Raw genomic sequence first — 16,872 nt, forward strand, 5'->3', positions numbered from 1 at the left:
CTGCACGTCCAGGTTGTCACGCGTGCCCGGGGAAATTGATTTCATAACCGCCACGAGCGAACAGCACAACCTCGTCCTTCGCCTTGCAGTGCTGTCGTGGTGGAGCGCGAACCGGATCTTCTGCCTTCCTTCTTTACGACCCTCCATCCGTACATCATCGGCGGCACACTATCCACATTCCTCCCTGTCTTCTCCGCGCACACGACCGACAGCCCCGCGCTAAATCGGGCCAAGTAAGGTACATCGATTGTCCGAATTCACCTGCACCTTCACCACACTGTCTGGTATCTGGTGAAGGGAAGCGGGCGATGGCGAGCCAGCAGGGTTCGCGCAAGAGAGTCAAGATCTCGCGCACCGAGAGCGTGCCTGTACTACTCTCCACCACCCCCAAGCCCTCCACCTCCACAGCGACCACCATCATGCCTTCCAACCAGGGCGGCGCTGCCCTCGCTCCACACGAACTCGCTCTGCAAACCCTCCACTCCGACATCGACGCCATGCGCTCACTCGTCACCTGCAAAATCTGCGCGCGAATGCTCTACGAGCCTTTCGCCCTGTCATGCGGACACACCTACTGCTACTCCTGCCTGAGCACGTGGCTCGTGAGCAACAAGAAGAAGACGTGTCCAGACTGCCGCGCAAACATCACGCAACAGCCCACACCATCGTACATTGTGCGCGAGCTCGTGCTCATCTTCCTTAGTCGCAACGAGCTGCTGCCGGACGGCGAGACGTCGGAGGAACACCACACGCTGGCGAGGGAGGAGGCGAAGATTGTGGCGGATGACCGGGCAAACACTGACCCTGTGCTGGGTGGCTTGTTCAAGGGATGTTTCACCGGACGGGGAGCACGGCTCACGCCCATCTACGATCCCGGCGATGGCGTGGAGAGATGTCCGGAGTGTCATTGGGAGTTGGAGGATGGCTTCTGCGACCAGTGCGGGCACTACATGGATGGTGTGGATCCCTCTGACTTCTCCGAGGACGACTACGACGAAGAGGTGGATGCTTACTATCGTAACATGGATGATCTGGAGCATTCGGCGTTTGGGCCGGATGGACAGGATGACTACTTTGGGCAGGATGATTTCGAAGGGCAGCATTCGTCAGACTCTGATGTCATCCATGAGGTTGTGGTGCGGAGGCCCCGGCCCCATGAGCAGCCGGTGCGCATAATGGCATCGCTGAGTTCCGGGATATCGGACGATTCGGAGGAGGAGGATGAGGAAGAGGACGACATGGATGGCTTTGTTGTGAACGATGACGACGATGTCGATGCCGATGGAAGTGATGATGACGACGCTGAGGACAACGACGAAACCCCAGTACCGCAGGTCGTCAGTGCTCGCCGACTCGTCCGACGCCAGGCGGCGCCTGTGGTGATCTCTGATGATGAGGAGGAAGACGACTCCGAGGACGAAGCACCAGTATCGAGCGGACGCCAACGTCGAAAGCGTGATACAACAGCTCGCTCTGCACCTGCTCGCACGATCTATAGCGACGAAGAGTCAGAATCAGAGTCCTCCTCCGGCGGTGAAGGCGGCTACAATCACGATCTTGAGAATGGCGGCGGCTTCTCGCCCTTGACCGGCGGGGCTGGAGATTTGGACAGTGTGCAAAGCAGCTACGACTCCGAGCAGTCTGTCGCATTGCACAATGGATGGCCGGATTCGGAAGACGATGGCAGCGAGCCGTCGGATTCTGAGGATGACGGGTGGGGTTCGCTACTTCCTGTCTCGGAATATTGAACAAGATCGCTGACGTTCCTTATAGATACAGCGGATGAAGCCCCACCAATTGCTGTACGCGCCGCAGCTCCAGCGCACCCATTCAATCTTGACAACACTTTGGCGAGCGTCAATTATAATCAGCGGAATCAGCAAGCGAGGACGAATAACTTTGCGCAACGCCACGCTGGGACGTACGGAAATGGCGTGGGAGGGAACTCGTCTGGCTCAAGTGGGAGCAGCGCGACGGTGCGTGCGGAGGTTGATTCTCGCCGTAAAAGGGCGCTCAGCATCTCTTCTGACGAGTCGTGCGAGTCGTATGAGTCGTCCAACGCGCGTGGGCCCGTACACTATTGAAGGAAGGACTGGGCGGGATGGAAGGGGGACGCATCGCCGAATGAGTAGTGAAGAAGGGCCGTAGCTTGAAACGACTGTCTAACGACTTTGATTGAAAGATGTCTGACGCTCTTCACTGCACGTATCTGCACCTCGGCGCACAATGATGTTGAAAGGATAACTGCTTGGAGTGATGTGACGTCGAATAGGCAAATGCCGCAACGCGCCAAGCCAGGCCAATCTTCCGATCCACCAGCACAAGGTTTGGACGTCGAGAAGTTGACACAAAAATCTCTCATCCCCGTTTCTTTTCTCTTTCTTCATTCCATACGGAACCTACGACTTTGAACACCTTCTTCGCCACCTCTGGGCCATCTCTCGTTGCGGTCAGTCAATTCCGTGTCTTTTGGACGGTCCCAACCATTCGCCGCCGTTGAGCACAACTCCCTCGAACTTTTTCTGACCGCTCTTACAGCCCTCCATCCTCCAACCTACAAACCCTTCACTCGAAGACCAGCCTTTGGGTCGTGATCCAGAGGCATCTTCTCCAAAATCCCCGCACGCACACCAACCACATTCTCACTCCCGCCGATCGCGACACCCTCCCCCGCAACCCACCGCCACCCCACCCGCCTGACCGCCACCTCCGACCTCGAGCGCGTGTTGTTTGAGTTGCATCAATCAACACCCCCCGCCTCGCCACCGCTCCAGCTGCCGCATAAGGGCCAATTGGGGGTTCTTCCCTTCCCAGGGGAAGACTCTGCGCCGTCTCGCCACCAAGGTCTCGTGGGCTTGGTGTTCCACCCTTTCAAGCCTCCTTAACATCGGCTTGTGCCGTTTCCAGAAGATTATCATTTAGATACCCTCTTGTTTGGGGTATGGCAAAGAGCGTTGGACATGATTATAATGAAGAGTTTGATTATTTGTCTTTGAAGACGAATCATCCTTTATCCGAGGCTCTTGATACCCATGGCGATGGGGAGAGTCTTGCCAAAGTCGGGTCTGCCCCGGCGAGAGAGCTGATTGGGGCTGCGTTGAACAAGCGCGTTCAGGGTGTTGATCCTCATGATTGCGAGGCTGGAGCAGAGGATGCATTCTTTGTGGCCGACCTTGGGGAGGTGTACCGTCAGCACGTGCGATGGACGAAGCACCTCAAGCGTGTCACTCCGCACTTCGCTGTCAAGTGCAACCCGGACCCTATGGTGATTCGCCTTCTGGCTGCCTTGGGAACTGGCTTCGACTGCGCCAGCAAGGCCGAGATCGAGCAGGTGCTCAGCTTGGGTGTCCACCCCAGCCGCATCATCTACGCCCAGCCTTGCAAGACGACGAGCTACTTGCGCTACACTGCGAAGCAGAATGTCACTCAGATGACGTTCGACAACAGCGACGAGCTGTACAAGATCAAGCAGATCTTCCCACACGCCGAATTGTACCTCCGAATCTTCACAGACGATTCGGCGAGCATGTGCCGACTGAGTCAAAAGTTTGGCGCGCGTATGGAAAACACTAAGCAGCTCCTTACGCTGGCGAAGACGCTGGGTCTGAACGTTGCTGGTGTTGCATTTCACGTTGGCTCTGGCGCGTCCGATCCGGAGGCATTCTTGAGAGCTGTGCGCGATGCACGAGCCGTCTTTGACCAAGCGGCCGAGCTTGGCTTCAACCTGCATACACTCGATGTCGGCGGCGGCTTCTGCTCCGAGACTTTCGAGGACATGGCGGCGGTGCTTGGAAGGGCGCTGGACGATTACTTTCCCCCTCACATCCGCATCATCGCCGAACCCGGACGCTACTACACAAGCTCTGCCTTCACCATTGCCTGCAACGTTATTGCTCGACGCACCGTAGAGGATCCCGAAGCGGGCAGCAAAAGCTACATGCTCTACCTCAACGACGGCGTGTACGGCAACTTCTCGAGTATCATGTTCGACCACCAGCACCCCGTGCCACAAGTGTTGTCCACCAAACGCAAGCCCGACGGCTACAAGTACTGCACCGATCTGGTCTCCGACTCGGGCTACTCTTCCGCGGAAGAAGGCCCGGACAACAACGCGCACGGCAAGGCAATCGAGTACTCGATTTGGGGCCCGACGTGCGATGGAATCGACTGCATTGCGCCCAAGTGGACGTCTGCTGAGACGCTTGACATCGGTGATTGGCTGTACTTTGAGGACATGGGCGCGTACACCAAGTGCTCGGCTACGCGGTTCAATGGGTTTACGGATCAGCATGATACGATTTATGTCAGCAGCGAGCCTGGCACGATGGAAGTGGTGGGGATGTGAGTTGTTGGGTGGACGAGGGAGTGCAGAAGGGGAAGCATAGAGTGGAGATGGGTGTTGCATGAGGTGTGCTTGGTCTCGAAGGAGATCCCGAAAGTTTTGCTGTTGATTTTGAGATTCGATGGGTGAGTAATGGGGATGCACGTTTCGTTTGTCTAGCTAGAAGAAGTACGGTATGCATCATGATTTCAAGGGATGGAAACGACTCGAAGATCACGTTGAATGTCTGGTGCGACTGGACATGAGTCTGGAGCCTCCAAATTAGTCATCCTGAACTGAATCCCCACGTGCGGTGACGTCCAAGTCGTGTTTGAAGCAACTCGAACCCTTCAACCACACCAAATTTCGCGCTTTTGGCGCGACAGTCACCCCCACTACACTCGCATTCTCTGTTGGACTGGAAGCGAACCTGATCGTGTTGTGAGATCATCGCCGGCATAAGAGATTGGCAAATCAAGGAAAGGCGTGAAGATTCACTCGCTGCAGTATGGCCGCCGCGGACAACCCCACCGCATCTCATGCGGCGACGAACGTGGAGACTGCCCCAAGAGCGCCGGAGCGAGGTAGAGGTAGGGGCAGCAGAGGAGGGGTACATTCACAACATGCGAGTACTGGGCCTCCAGGACAAAGAGGGGAGGATGGAGCGAACGTGTCGAATGAACGAGGGCGGGGCCGTGGTCGAGGTCGAGGAGGTAGAGGCGCACGAGGAAGCGGTGGACGCGATGCGGGACGAGGAAGAGACGGTGAATCACATCGTGTTCTCAATCCGAATCATATCCCGCTAGGATCACGGCCGCAACCCGGCGGCGCGGTGTCTTTAAGCAGCCCGATCGAAGACGCCGCCAACTCGACCGCCGAGGGCGAGACGATGACGCGCGTGGAGAGCAACGTCGACGACGGCTGCATCGTGTGCAGCAATCCCATCGACCATGCCAGTCTGACGCCGTGTAATCACCGCTACTGCACGATCTGCTCGCTGCGCATGCGCGCCCTCTACAAAACCAAGGCTTGTGCCATCTGCCGTACCGAAGCCCCCCTGGTCATCTTCACCGACGAGAAGGAGAGGAAGTTTGTCGAATTCAATGTGGGCGAGTTCTACCGCACCGATGAGAATATGGGGATTGCGTACGAACAGCAGGCCATTTTCGAAGACACGGTGGTGCTGCTACGCTACAACTGTCCCGATCCGAGTTGTGATGTCGCGTGTTTGGGGTGGCCGGATTTGCATCGACATGTGCGAAGTGCGCACCAGAAGCAGATGTGCGATCTGTGCGCGCGGAACAAAAAGGTCTTTACACATGAGCATGAGCTGTTCACGCAGCAGGAGCTTCGCAAGCATGAGAAGTATGGCGACGACAACCCGGGTGCAGTAGACCAGAGTGGCTTCCAGGGCCACCCGGAGTGTGGATTCTGCCGGAAGCGCTTCTACGGCGAAGACGAGCTGTACGTCCATTGTCGGGATAGTCACGAACGCTGCCACTTGTGCGATCGCCGGACTGGCGGGCGGAATCCCCAGTACTATCTCGACTACAATGCGCTCGAGCAACATTTCGGGAAGGACCACTTTCCATGCCTCGACAATGAGTGTTTGGAGAAGAAGTTTGTCGTCTTTGACTCGGAGATGGATCTGAAGGCGCATCAGCTGGAAAACCATCCGAACGGACTTTCGAAGGACGCCAGACGAGATGCGCGAAGAGTCGATCTGTCGAGCTTTGATTACCGTCCACAGTATCAAGAAATCAGGAGAGGTGGCAGGCGGGGTGGTCGAGGTCGGGACCCCAACTCTGATGCCATCCCGGCCACTTCAGGCGCGCACATGAGTCGAGCGGAGCTTGTCCACCAGCGCCAACGAGAAATCCAGAGTGCTCAGTCCACCACGCCTCGAACCTTCGGCGGCCAGCTTACAGCTTCCGAACCACATGTGCAGAGTGCGCAGCGACCGGCGAATGCCGCGCAGAGCCCACAGATCCGCAATGCGCAGCCAGCCTTCCCAGCTCTGAACGAGCAACCCAATACCAACGGATCCTCAACCCCCCGACCTGCCCCAGCGCTGACTCCAGCCGAGCAGGCTCGCCAACTGCGACATAATGCCGTGACTGAGCGGGCAGCACATCTGCTCAGCAATGACGAAGCCAGGCTAGCCGAGTTCCGCAGCCGCATCTCCTCCTACCGCAACGGCACCATCAGCGCCTCAGATCTCATCGACGCCTTCTTCTCCCTCTTCGACACCTCCTCCGCCGAACTCGGCAAGCTCATCAAAGAACTAGCCGACATCTTCGAAATCACCACCAAACGCGACGCGCTCCTCAAAGCGTGGAACGATTGGAAAGCCATCAACGAAGACTACCCTTCCCTCCCCGGCCCATCAGGCCCCACATCCGCTGCCGGTGCCCTGGGCTCAGGCATGTCAGGCTCGAGAGTCCTCCGGCTAAAAAGCGCCACTGCACCGAGCGCAAGATCGACCATGGGCCAGCAGCGATCGTGGGGCGCAACAGCGGCCTCGGCAAACAACCCCTTTCCCGTCCTGCCAGCCTCCAACAACAAAGGCACCGCGACGCCAGCTCCTACACCCTCCTGGCTCGCCCTCCGCCCCGCATCCTCGTCCCGCCCCATTTCGGCAAAAGTCTCTCCCGCCCCGAGCAGATCGCAGTCTTCTGCCAATTTGGGCCGCACTGACGCCTTCCCTGCCCTACCTGCTGCGGCGAAACCTACGAGCACGGTGTTTACCCCTGGATATACGGGGGCTGGCGTGATTAGGCAGAGTGTTGGGAGTGGGGTGAATGCTTGGGCTGGGAGTGCTGGGGGTGGCGGCGGCGCTAATGGTGGTGCGAGTTCGGTGCCTGCTGCGGCGGGGGATGCGGATGTGGGCAAGGGGAAGGGGAGGAAGGGGAAGAATGTGGTTTTCAAGTGGGGGTGATTGTACATTCCTGAGTAGATAAGTGGTCTAGATGGAATATAGTGATTGTTGTGCAAGTGGCGGCGTGATGTACGCTTGCTTGCTACACGACCCGTCATGCTTGCTGTCTTCTTCCGTTGCACTGCTTCTCTCCTGAATGGCCATGCTGGCTTACACTCGGAAGTCGTTTCTGTGATTAAGGCCGCCCTTTGGTACCTCGCTGCGCAGGGTTGGTGGGCGAGAGCTCACTGTGGGGACGAGGCTGGCATACGCTCGGCCTCCAGTCCCTTTGCCAACGTGATACCTTGAGCAACAGGACGATTATTGCACGTGCACATCATCCTCCAGATTGTCCAGCTTCTTTCATGCTGAGACATCATACCATGTGGCCTATTCCGCCCGTCAACGACTGGGACATGTGAAGTAGGTCAGACGGAGGACTCACTGGGCAAGAGAAAAGAGGCAATCCCGTCTTTGACAGGGTACTCGTATTCGCAATTCCCGCAGACCAATTTCCCACTCACGACGCTAGTCTCCATGAGCAGCGTGTGCAGGTCGTTCAGCACCTGCGTAGGCTCGCCGTCTGCGCCTTGCAATTCTTCTTCGGATGGCGCTTCGTTTGGTAATTGCGGTAGGCCCAGCTGAGCGATGGAGCAATTAGTGACTATTCCAAGCGGAAAGGATGCGAGCGGCTCTCGTACCTCCTGTGTCAACCCTTTCATCGCCTTCCAGTCCAATCGCGGCAACATATTCTTGATGAATAGCGGATTCGGGTCCATTTCCACCTGCTCCAGCTCGACTTCACGGCAGTGTAGCGGGAAGGATGCGGCAGTCGCTTTGCACGTCTTGCGCGCGCATGTCAGGAAGTTGAGGGTGAGGAGTTTCATCTTGACGGTCTGTCGTCTGTGTTGCTCTGCATGTTTTTGCAGATCTTCGTCGTTGATTGTGGAAATATTTGGCTGCACCGAGCGATGGCCAAAAGTCGTTGTATCAAAATGTACCCCACCACGCGATTCCCGTCTTCGGCTTGCACAGCGACATCGTTCACGACATCACTCGGCTCCTTCTTCTACTTCTTGCAAGTTCGTCGACATCTTGGCTCTGCTGCGGTACTAAAGGCTGCTGGCCCGTGGATCCGCCTCTTATCATCACCTCCATACACACAGACCGACATCGACCGAGAGCACACGAGTCCAATACGATGGATCTTTGCAGCTGAACATCGCCGTGTCCTACGATGCGAACCCTTGTCACGTCTCAAGAGTGTCATTGGCGGAAGAGTCGCCTCGACTTCCCTTTCCCTCAGTTATTGAATAGCGGGAACATCCCTCCAGCACGATGTTCGAAAAAGACATATACCAGCTCATTCGCGGGCTGCGCGCGCACAAAGGCAACGAGCGCGAGTACATCCAGGACAGTCTGAAAGAATGCCGGAAAGAGATCCGCGGGGCCGACATGGATCAGAAGGCCACGGCCTTGCTGAAGCTGGTCTACCTCGAGATGTTTGGGCACGACATGTCCTGGGCATCGTTCAACGTGCTCGAGGTCATGTCCTCTCCCAAGTACCTGCAAAAGCGCGTGGGATATCTGGCGGCGGTGCAGAGTTTCCGCTCCGATACCGAGGTCTTGATGCTGGCGGGGAATCTGTTGAAGAAGGATCTCAACTCGCCCGACAAGATCATCATGGCTCTTCCACTCATAACCATCCCGCATGTCATCAATGCCTCCATGGCTAACTCGCTGCTCGGGGACCTCGTCATCCGCTTGTCTCACTCCAACCCCGCCATCCGCAAGAAGACCATTGTCACGCTCTATCGCCTGGCTCTAGTATACCCCGAGACCCTTCGGCCTGCGTGGCCTAAGATCAAAGAACGACTCCAGGACGAAAACGAAGATCCAAGCGTGACGGCAGCTATTGTCAATGTTATCTGCGAGCTAGGCTGGAGAAGGCCACAAGACTTCCTTCCGCTAGCACCCCGACTATTTGAGCTGCTCACATCAAACACCAACAACTGGATGGCGATCAAAATTATCAAACTCTTCTCCACCCTGCTGCCTCTCGAACCACGCTTGGCCAAGAAGCTGCTCCCTCCTCTCACAAACATCATCAAGACCACCCCGGCGATGAGTCTGCTCTACGAATGTGTTAATGGCATGATTCAAGGAGGCATGCTGGACGCCGTCGAGGGCACCACCGAAGGCGACGAGATTGCGAGACTCTGTGTCAGCAAACTCCGTGCTATGCTTGTAGTTGAAGGCGATCCCAACTTGCGATATGTGGCTCTACTGGCCTTTGCTCGAATCACAACCTCCCACGCTGATCTCGTTTCGGAGCATCGGGATGTCATCTTGGAGTGCATTGATGATCCTGACATCTCCATCCGAATCCGAGCTCTGGATTTGGTGGTGGGAATGGTCGACGCCAACTCCCTGCAGACGGTAGTTGAACGATTACTCAGACAGCTGCGGACCTCCGGACGCGCGACTGCAGCTGACGAACCCAGCAATGATCGCGGCACGCACGACGGCATCGTCCCTCGCGCCGACGACGATGACGAGGCCCTGACCACCATTCACCCACGAGAAGCAAAGTCTACCCAACCGCCTCCCTTGCCCGATGATTACCGCACGGGCGTCATCGAGCGCATCCTGAGCATGTGTTCAAAAGACACTTATGCGAACATGACCGATTTCGAATGGTATGTCACGGTGCTGGTGGAGCTCGTTAAGCAATGTCCCGCTGTGAGCGCTGCCGATGTCTCTGGCGGCGCAGCAAAAAGCCGCCCGAGCGCGGCAGACGCCATCGGCGACGAACTTGTCAACGTAGCTGTTCGTGTCAAGGCAGTGCGACCCGAAGCAGCGTCGGCAGCGCAGTCGTTGCTCGTCCTCGAGAGCCGCGAGCATCTTTTCCCCGCTTCTGCTGGTGGAGGGCATGGGGTCTTGGGATCGTCTGCCTTCGTCGCTGGTGAATTTGCAGGCCTGCTGCCGAGTCCGGAAGCGGTGCTCACATCCCTCATTCACCCTTCGAACGCTCAACTGCCCGCTGCGGTGCTCCTGAGCTACCTCCAGGCCATTCCGAAACTCTTTTCCCAACTTACTGGCAATCAACAAGGTCTGTGGAACCAGTCGCACGCGTCACATTGTACACTAGTGATTGCGCGCATTGTCCATTTTCTCGAACCCCTGGCTATTCACCCTAATCTGGAGGTCCAAGAAAGAGCGGTGGAGTTCCTCGACTTGATGCGCCTGACCTCCGAGGCCGTGTCAAGTCAGCCGCTTGATGATGAGGACAACGCGACACCACGCTTGCTCTCCCAAGCTATCCCGTCGCTCTTTTCCGGCGTGGAGCTGAACCCCGTTGCTCCCTCGGCCTTACTCAAAGTGCAGCCGCCCGAAGGCCTGGATCTCGACGCGCCGATCAACGCGAACCTCAATATGATCCTCCAACAAGCCGACTTGGACTCGGAGTATGTGGAGACGGACAACGAAGTCTACAAATTCTACCATGAAAAGCCAAGCGCCGTGGCATTCGATCCTCACCGACCAGCTGCCGAGCTGTTGGATCCAGCAGGCACCGGGAGCAGTCGCTCATCCTCCTATCAAGACGCAGAAGCAGACTCGAACCCGGAGAGTCTCGAACGAAAGAAGCTGATGAGGCGAGAGCGCAACAAGGACGACCCGTACTACATCGATCCCGACCGCGCATCGAACAGCAGTACTCCGCTGCACAACATCCTCCGTTCAAATAACGGGGACGCGCTGGACGTGGATTCCATCCCCGTCATGGAGCTCAACATGGATGCTAGCAATGGACACAACGTCCCCGCTCCTCCGACCAGTGATCGGAAACCGGTCCGCAAGGCTCAACGGCGCTTCGAAGTTGCCGCGGACGAGACGCTCGGCGGGGACAACGACGCTCCCTCCGCTTTTCAGTTGACGAGCGCGGCGAGCGCAGCACGAGGCAAACGCTCACTCCTCGAAGTCGACAGCAGCGGCCTGGCGAGCTTGTCTTTAGACGACGCGGCAGCGGCGACGAGATCTAGTGCCCTGGAGTTTGAGCGACGGAGATTAGAAGAAGAGGAGATGGCGAAGGCGATGAAGGAGGTGGAGAGGTTGCGGTTGGAGATGCAGCGGGCGCAGGAGGGGATTCAGTTCGGGGAGGCGCCGGAGGGAGGGACGATGGTGGTGCGGAAAAAGAAGAAGAAGAAGGCACGGGTGGAGGGCGATGCGGAAGAGGCTGCGAATGGAGGCGACGGAGGGGAGGAAGTGGGCGTGGTGAAAAAGAAGAAAAAGAAAAAGAAGATGGCCGTCGAAGATGATGGGCAGGAGCAGCAGCCGGAAGAGGATGCACTCGTCGCCAAAGGAAAGCGGAAGAAGAAACGACAAGTAGTGTTCGATGAGAATACCGCTGCAGACTAGCTATGTCTTCTTTCGCACCCATTAGATGGCGTATATCATGAGGTCGTCTCCATGTGTGTTGCTTCAATGTGTCCCCAGAGGCCAGCGAAAATGCCCGGGTGCAACGCTTCGTACCTATGCGCGCTCCACAGCCTAGCTCTGCACGTATCGCCGTGTGTCCTGGGCGTGGAAGGAAAAAGGGCTGGCTCCAGCGGTGGTGCCGGCGCCTTTGGGACTCATAGGCAACGCGAACAAATCGTCGTGTTTCGCGTCAACAGCGGAAGGAGGAGGAGTGGGCGCCGCCGTCGAACCATTCGCCACAGCGTCTAGAGACTGCGGACCGCCGCCGTGTCGTTGGCTCTGCTGTTGCTGCCCCGGAGGCTGAGCGGGTTTCGCGGCCAGTGAAGACGCAGCAGGAGGCATCCCCTTCAGCGCCGCGAAGCTTCCAAACGACCCCACAGCCACATCGCCCGTCTCCGGACTCAAGGGATTGTGACCGCTGCCGCCTGCTCCGTTCGCACTCGTCTGCAATCTGAGTCCTCGCAGCTTGTCCGTCAAGCGTCCCCCAGGACTGACCGGGCTTCCATTCGCCGATCCCCCAGCCGAAACACCGGCGTTGTGCGAAGACGAAGAAGCAGGCGAGGCAGGCGAGGCCGCGGTCGCGGATTTCATCACCACGCCAAAATTCCCCTCAATCCACTCCTTCTCCGCCCGCGCCATCTCCAACCCAATGCCCTCCGGGTTTTCCGCAGCTTCCCTCTCAATCTCCCCCTGCAGCCCTTGGAGTCTCTTCTTCGCCCAAATCGTATGCAGCACGCCCTTGCGCCCCGCCTGGCGAGCCGTGGCGCCTAGCTCAGGGTTGAAAATGGCGGGCAAAGGGTTCGTCTTCCACGCCACGGAGCCCTTGCGCAGCCGCACGGTAGTAGGGATATTCACGCCCGGGCCAAGGAGGAAGTAGAGTCTGTTGACGGGGCCAGTGTGGTCGTCTTGTTGACTGCCTTCCGGCCTCTCTTCTCGCGCGGGTAACACTGCTTTCTTGCCCTCCCATCGCACCTCCCAGTCCCCGCGGATGGCGCGGGTGTGCTCGTCGTCTTCCCATTCTACCATGAGCACTTTGGTGCCGTCGCGGCTCTTGCCGGGTTCGAATTCGAAGCGCGCCAGGGCATTGCTGCTGGAGAGCGAGGGGGACTGCACGTCGTCTTTGTCGGGGGGAGTGGTGATGTCGTGGGGATTGAAGGTTGTTTCGACGGGATTGAAGGTCGGGCGGGGAGAGGCGGCGGCGGCGGCCTCTGCCATTTTGCCTGCCTTTGCGGTGTGGTTTGGAGCAGGGCGAGGGAAGAATTTCTTTACTGCTTCATCTCGATATGTAGGACATTGCTCGACCGGCGCCACGCGGTTGGCGGATGAGCGTGTTCGGAGGCGGAACAGTGCGTGAGGGCCGACGAGGTTAGCGGCCACACTAACTCAGTTGCGGCAAGCAACTTCCGTTCCAAATGATAGCCTTCGTATTGCACCTCCCGGGCACCGCATTTCCTTTCTCTCATTATGCATCAAGCATGCCACATGCGGGAGGAGACCGATACGAAGGCAATGCCAAGCGCTCTCCTCGTACTCGATCACCTGAAGTGCTCCACTGCAAACCACGACCAAGGCCAGCGCCAAGCCTCACATCTGTTCTAGACCGGCGACAAAGTGCTGCAGACACTCCGCCTCACCATCCTGCATCAGCGTCTCGGCCACGCCGGCCAGGTACGTCAGACGCTTCCGCCCTTCCTCCTCCTCCATCCCTTTGCTGCGGCGCCGCGCCTCCTCCAGCAACGTCTTCGGCAAGCCCGCCAGCCTCGCCACATTCAACCCGTAACTGCGATGCGCCACGCCCTCGCCCACTTCGTACAGGAAGGTGATGTTCTGCTCCCCTCTTTCGGCGTCGTCTTGCTCCGAAAAGCGCATGTGCACGTTCTTGAGCACGTTGGGGAATCGGTCGGCCATGCGAGCCAGGCTTTGGTAGTGCGTGATGAACATGGTTTGGCTGTGGAGATTGGTGATGATGTGGTCCAGCACCGCTTCTGCGATGGCGACACCATCGTGCTAGAAAGACACACTATTAGCATGTTCCCTTGTCTCCTAACGACAGCATGTACTAACCGTGCTCGTGCCTCGCCCCAACTCGTCTAACAGAATCAGACTGCGCGGCGACGCTTGCTTGATGATATCGCTCGTCTCCGACAATTCCACCATGAACGTGCTCTCCCCCTTCATCATGTTGTCAAATGCGCCCATGCGCGTGAACACAGCATCAAGCAACCCCAAACGAGCAGAATCGGCCGGCACGTACGATCCAATTTGCGCCATGATTGTTATCAAGGCCACCGACCGCACGTACGTCGACTTGCCATTCATGTTCGGCCCGGTGCAGAGCAGAGCACGAACACCGCTCCCGGAAAGCTCGACGTCGTTCGGCACGAAAGCGTCCAGCAGGAGTTGTTCGACCATGGGATGGCGACCGCCTTTGATGCTGATGCCAATCTCGTCGCTCAGCTCGGGCTTGCAATACCCAGGCTGCGACGCCACCTCGGCGAGGGACAGCAGACAGTCGAGAAGGGCCAGGGACTGCACACAGTCGCGAAAAGCTTGGTATTTCGAGCCAATCTCCGTCAGCAAGCTCATGAAGGCGACATCGCAGGCGTTCGCCAGGGCTTCTTTGTGCTGGTCGCGCTCGCGAATCAACTTCACCACTTCGGGCGTGTGGTAGCGCGACACCTTCTTCGTGCCGGATATCTTCACCCACGACGCCGGGACATTCTTAAGTTGCGTGTTGTCCAGCTCGATGAGGTACTCAATCCCGGCTACAGTGACATACTCCACTGTCTTCCTCTTCAGCTTCTCCGCCGCTTCTTTCTTGTACTCGTTCAAGTCATGCTCCACAGCAGCGATGCCGACTTTATGATTCGTAATGTCGTCCGTCTCGTGCTCGTCGCGGAAAAAGCTATACTTGTCATCCGTCTTGGCTGCTTGTGCATTGATCCGGTCCAGAAGCTGCACCACTTCATCTGAGATTTTGGGCAATGACAGAATGGCACTGCTTATCATCTCAGAGGTGAACCCGGCATCCGCAAGGCTCTCAACGTGCGCAAACTCCTGGGCAATCATCTGCAACGTCTGCAACACGCCCAGCAGCTCCGGGCGCGTGCACCGACGGTAGTAGATACGGATGAGAGACTTTTCCAGATCGGCTTTGGTCTTGCGTAGCAGGTGCTTGATCCGATCGACGCCCATGCTTTGTAATTTCTCCTTCAACTCCTCGACCGCCGATATGCGTTCGTCCAGCCGCTCTCGATCGAGGAGCGGCCGGCCAACCCATTTGCGAAGCAGCCTCTGCCCGAACCGTGTCTGTGTTCGGTCGAGAGTCCAGAAGAGACTGCCGCGTTCCGTGTAGTCGGTTTGGTTGCGATAGATCTCCAGACTGGTGAGAGTATTGCCATTCAGCAGCATGTGTGATCGTGCACTGAACGACTGGAAGTACTTCGTCAGGTCAAACACGTGCTGCAGGCCGTAGTCGGTCAAATGGGTAATCATTGCGGAAAGACAGATGGTGGCGTTCTCCGAGAGCTTGTGGACTTTGTCAAGCAGTGTGCCCGTCTCCTGGGAAGACTCAACCTGTGAGGACTGAGGTTCGTCAGGCCGCATCTTGTCTGCGTAGAAGCTGGTGATGTGGGTGTAGGCTTGTGCAGCCATCGTCTTCGGCTTGTCTACGCGCTCCACCCGGGCTTTGTCTCCAAACACGTTCGTCTTGCTCGACGAAAGATGACGGATGAGCTTCTCCGTCGCCTTTGAAACGTCTCCCACGATGAGGAATTCGCAGGGCGCAATGTGCAGCAGACGGGTTTCAAGCTCACTTCGCATCCAGCCGTCTTCGAAGTCGTCGTAGATGATATCGCCGGTAGCGGGCTGCACAGCGACGAAGCCAATCTGCACATTTTCATCCGAGCCCCAACCACGCGGGGGAGTTTCGGTAATGCACAGCAAGTGTCCGGTCGCGGGAGCGCCTCCGTCGGGAGAAAGCACCGGTCCATCAAGCCCCTCCTGGTCGTCGATATAGGTGCCTTTGGTGTAGAGGTTGGTGAGGCCACGCTCGAAGGTTTTGTTTCGGTTGTCACCCGCAGCCTTCAAGGCTGCCGTCTCGAGCTGTCTGACGACTCCCACTTTGTGACCGGCCGAAACGAGTCGCTTGACATGTACGTGCAGGCGATGAGTCGGGATGCTGGCGGAAGCGAAGCGGTCGAGATGAGCTTCCGACGGGTGCTCGTCGAACCTAAACTTGCCCGAGATACAGACAATGTTCAGTTCGCGCGCCGCGTGCCTTGCATCCTCGCCGAAAAAGCGGAACTTGTACCCGACCTCCACCACCAGCAAAGTGTCTGGATGCTTTTTCTTGATTGCAATCACTTGTTCCTCCAACGGCGTGAGCTTTCCTTTGGCCCTCTTCGCCGCGCCTTTCTTGCCTTTTGTAGCTGCAGGAGCTGGCTCTGCTTCTTGATCTTCATCCTCGTCCGCCACATCTCCGTCCTCCTCTTGCCCCTCTTCCGTAATGCCATGACTACGCCGTCGGATACTTGCGAGACTATCTGCCGCTCCCAGTTTTTTGACAAACTTCTCATGCAGTCGAGCCTTAGCTTTGAGAGAAGCCGCATCATCGTCGACATTCTCGTTCTCGTCGTGCGGAGTTCGAAGGGGTGAGCTGGAGAACAGGTATCGCGAAGTTCTATCCGTGATTTTTGCCTTCTTGCCGCCGCCTGCATTATTTGCCGAGACCTGAGCTAGTGAAGGTCTGTTGCCCACCACTCCGGCACTCGCCTCTCCATTTGTAATTAGGGATGCATCGGGATCATCGGATGGCTTGGAAGCTTTCACTCGCTTTGCTTCGGGAGCTTGCACGTCGTCTACGTCGTCTAATGCTCGCTTCGGAGTGGTAGAAGCTACCCGATCTCCGTCTGGACTGCCATGTTCGCTGAGGAAGAGGTCTCCATCTCCGAGCGAGGCATTGCGTTCATGAAGAGTTGGATGAGCGACTGCCTTTGGTGTTGGAGATGGTTTGGCAGAGAAGAAGGAGGAGATGGATTGTTGCTTCTTCTGCGAAGCTGGCTGGGAGACCATGCTGGGCGGTTTCCATCACCTGGGGATGGCGGAGTGATGTTGCGGTGGAGGTGGCTAAGAGCTTGCATGAAGTTGCCGCGAG

The 16,872-nt window shown here is 57.5% G+C and overlaps 7 protein-coding genes across 7 annotated transcripts; 4 read left to right on the forward strand and 3 right to left on the reverse strand.

Annotated features, from left to right (window-relative positions):
* The first annotated feature begins 2 nt into the window (after positions 1-2).
* BDY17DRAFT_300577 (uncharacterized protein) lies at positions 3-2,274 on the forward strand. The gene is made up of 2 exons (XM_033734078.1): positions 3-1,714; positions 1,774-2,274. The coding sequence occupies exons 1-2, from the start codon at positions 309-311 to the stop codon at positions 1,784-1,786; spliced, it is 1,419 nt and encodes a 472-aa protein (XP_033587588.1). The 5' UTR covers positions 3-308; the 3' UTR covers positions 1,787-2,274.
* A 667-nt stretch (positions 2,275-2,941) lies between these two features.
* Positions 2,942-4,345, forward strand: BDY17DRAFT_254112 (pyridoxal-dependent decarboxylase; the record flags this gene model as incomplete). Its single annotated transcript, XM_033731400.1, has 2 exons — positions 2,942-4,063; positions 4,124-4,345. 2 exons carry the CDS (start codon positions 2,942-2,944, stop codon positions 4,343-4,345), a joined length of 1,344 nt encoding a protein of 447 aa, XP_033587589.1.
* An 865-nt stretch (positions 4,346-5,210) lies between these two features.
* Positions 5,211-7,259, forward strand: BDY17DRAFT_325744 (uncharacterized protein; the record flags this gene model as incomplete). The annotated part of the gene is made up of 1 exon (XM_033737401.1): positions 5,211-7,259. The coding sequence occupies one exon, from the start codon at positions 5,211-5,213 to the stop codon at positions 7,257-7,259; it is 2,049 nt and encodes a 682-aa protein (XP_033587590.1).
* On the reverse strand, positions 7,220-8,174 carry BDY17DRAFT_300582 (uncharacterized protein). Its single transcript, XM_033734079.1, has 3 exons — positions 7,940-8,174; positions 7,684-7,879; positions 7,220-7,628 (listed from the first exon to the last, which is right to left on the reverse strand). The coding sequence occupies exons 1-3, from the start codon at positions 8,123-8,125 to the stop codon at positions 7,615-7,617; spliced, it is 396 nt and encodes a 131-aa protein (XP_033587591.1). The 5' UTR covers positions 8,126-8,174; the 3' UTR covers positions 7,220-7,614.
* A 106-nt stretch (positions 8,175-8,280) lies between these two features.
* On the forward strand, positions 8,281-11,701 carry BDY17DRAFT_300583 (adaptin N terminal region-domain-containing protein). The gene has a single exon (XM_033734080.1). The coding sequence runs from the start codon at positions 8,577-8,579 to the stop codon at positions 11,655-11,657; it is 3,081 nt and encodes a 1,026-aa protein (XP_033587592.1). The 5' UTR covers positions 8,281-8,576; the 3' UTR covers positions 11,658-11,701.
* An 88-nt stretch (positions 11,702-11,789) lies between these two features.
* Positions 11,790-12,932, reverse strand: BDY17DRAFT_325747 (uncharacterized protein; the record flags this gene model as incomplete). Its single annotated transcript, XM_033737402.1, has 1 exon — positions 11,790-12,932. One exon carries the CDS (start codon positions 12,930-12,932, stop codon positions 11,790-11,792), a length of 1,143 nt encoding a protein of 380 aa, XP_033587593.1.
* Positions 12,933-13,301: 369 nt separating this feature from the next.
* Positions 13,302-16,790, reverse strand: BDY17DRAFT_254009 (muts domain V-domain-containing protein; the record flags this gene model as incomplete). Its single annotated transcript, XM_033731390.1, has 2 exons — positions 13,302-13,724; positions 13,782-16,790. 2 exons carry the CDS (start codon positions 16,788-16,790, stop codon positions 13,302-13,304), a joined length of 3,432 nt encoding a protein of 1,143 aa, XP_033587594.1.
* Positions 16,791-16,872: the final 82 nt, after the last annotated feature.

Source organism: Neohortaea acidophila (genome assembly GCF_010093505.1).
Source record: "Neohortaea acidophila strain CBS 113389 unplaced genomic scaffold BDY17scaffold_8, whole genome shotgun sequence".
Lineage (NCBI taxonomy): Eukaryota > Fungi > Ascomycota > Dothideomycetes > Mycosphaerellales > Teratosphaeriaceae > Neohortaea > Neohortaea acidophila.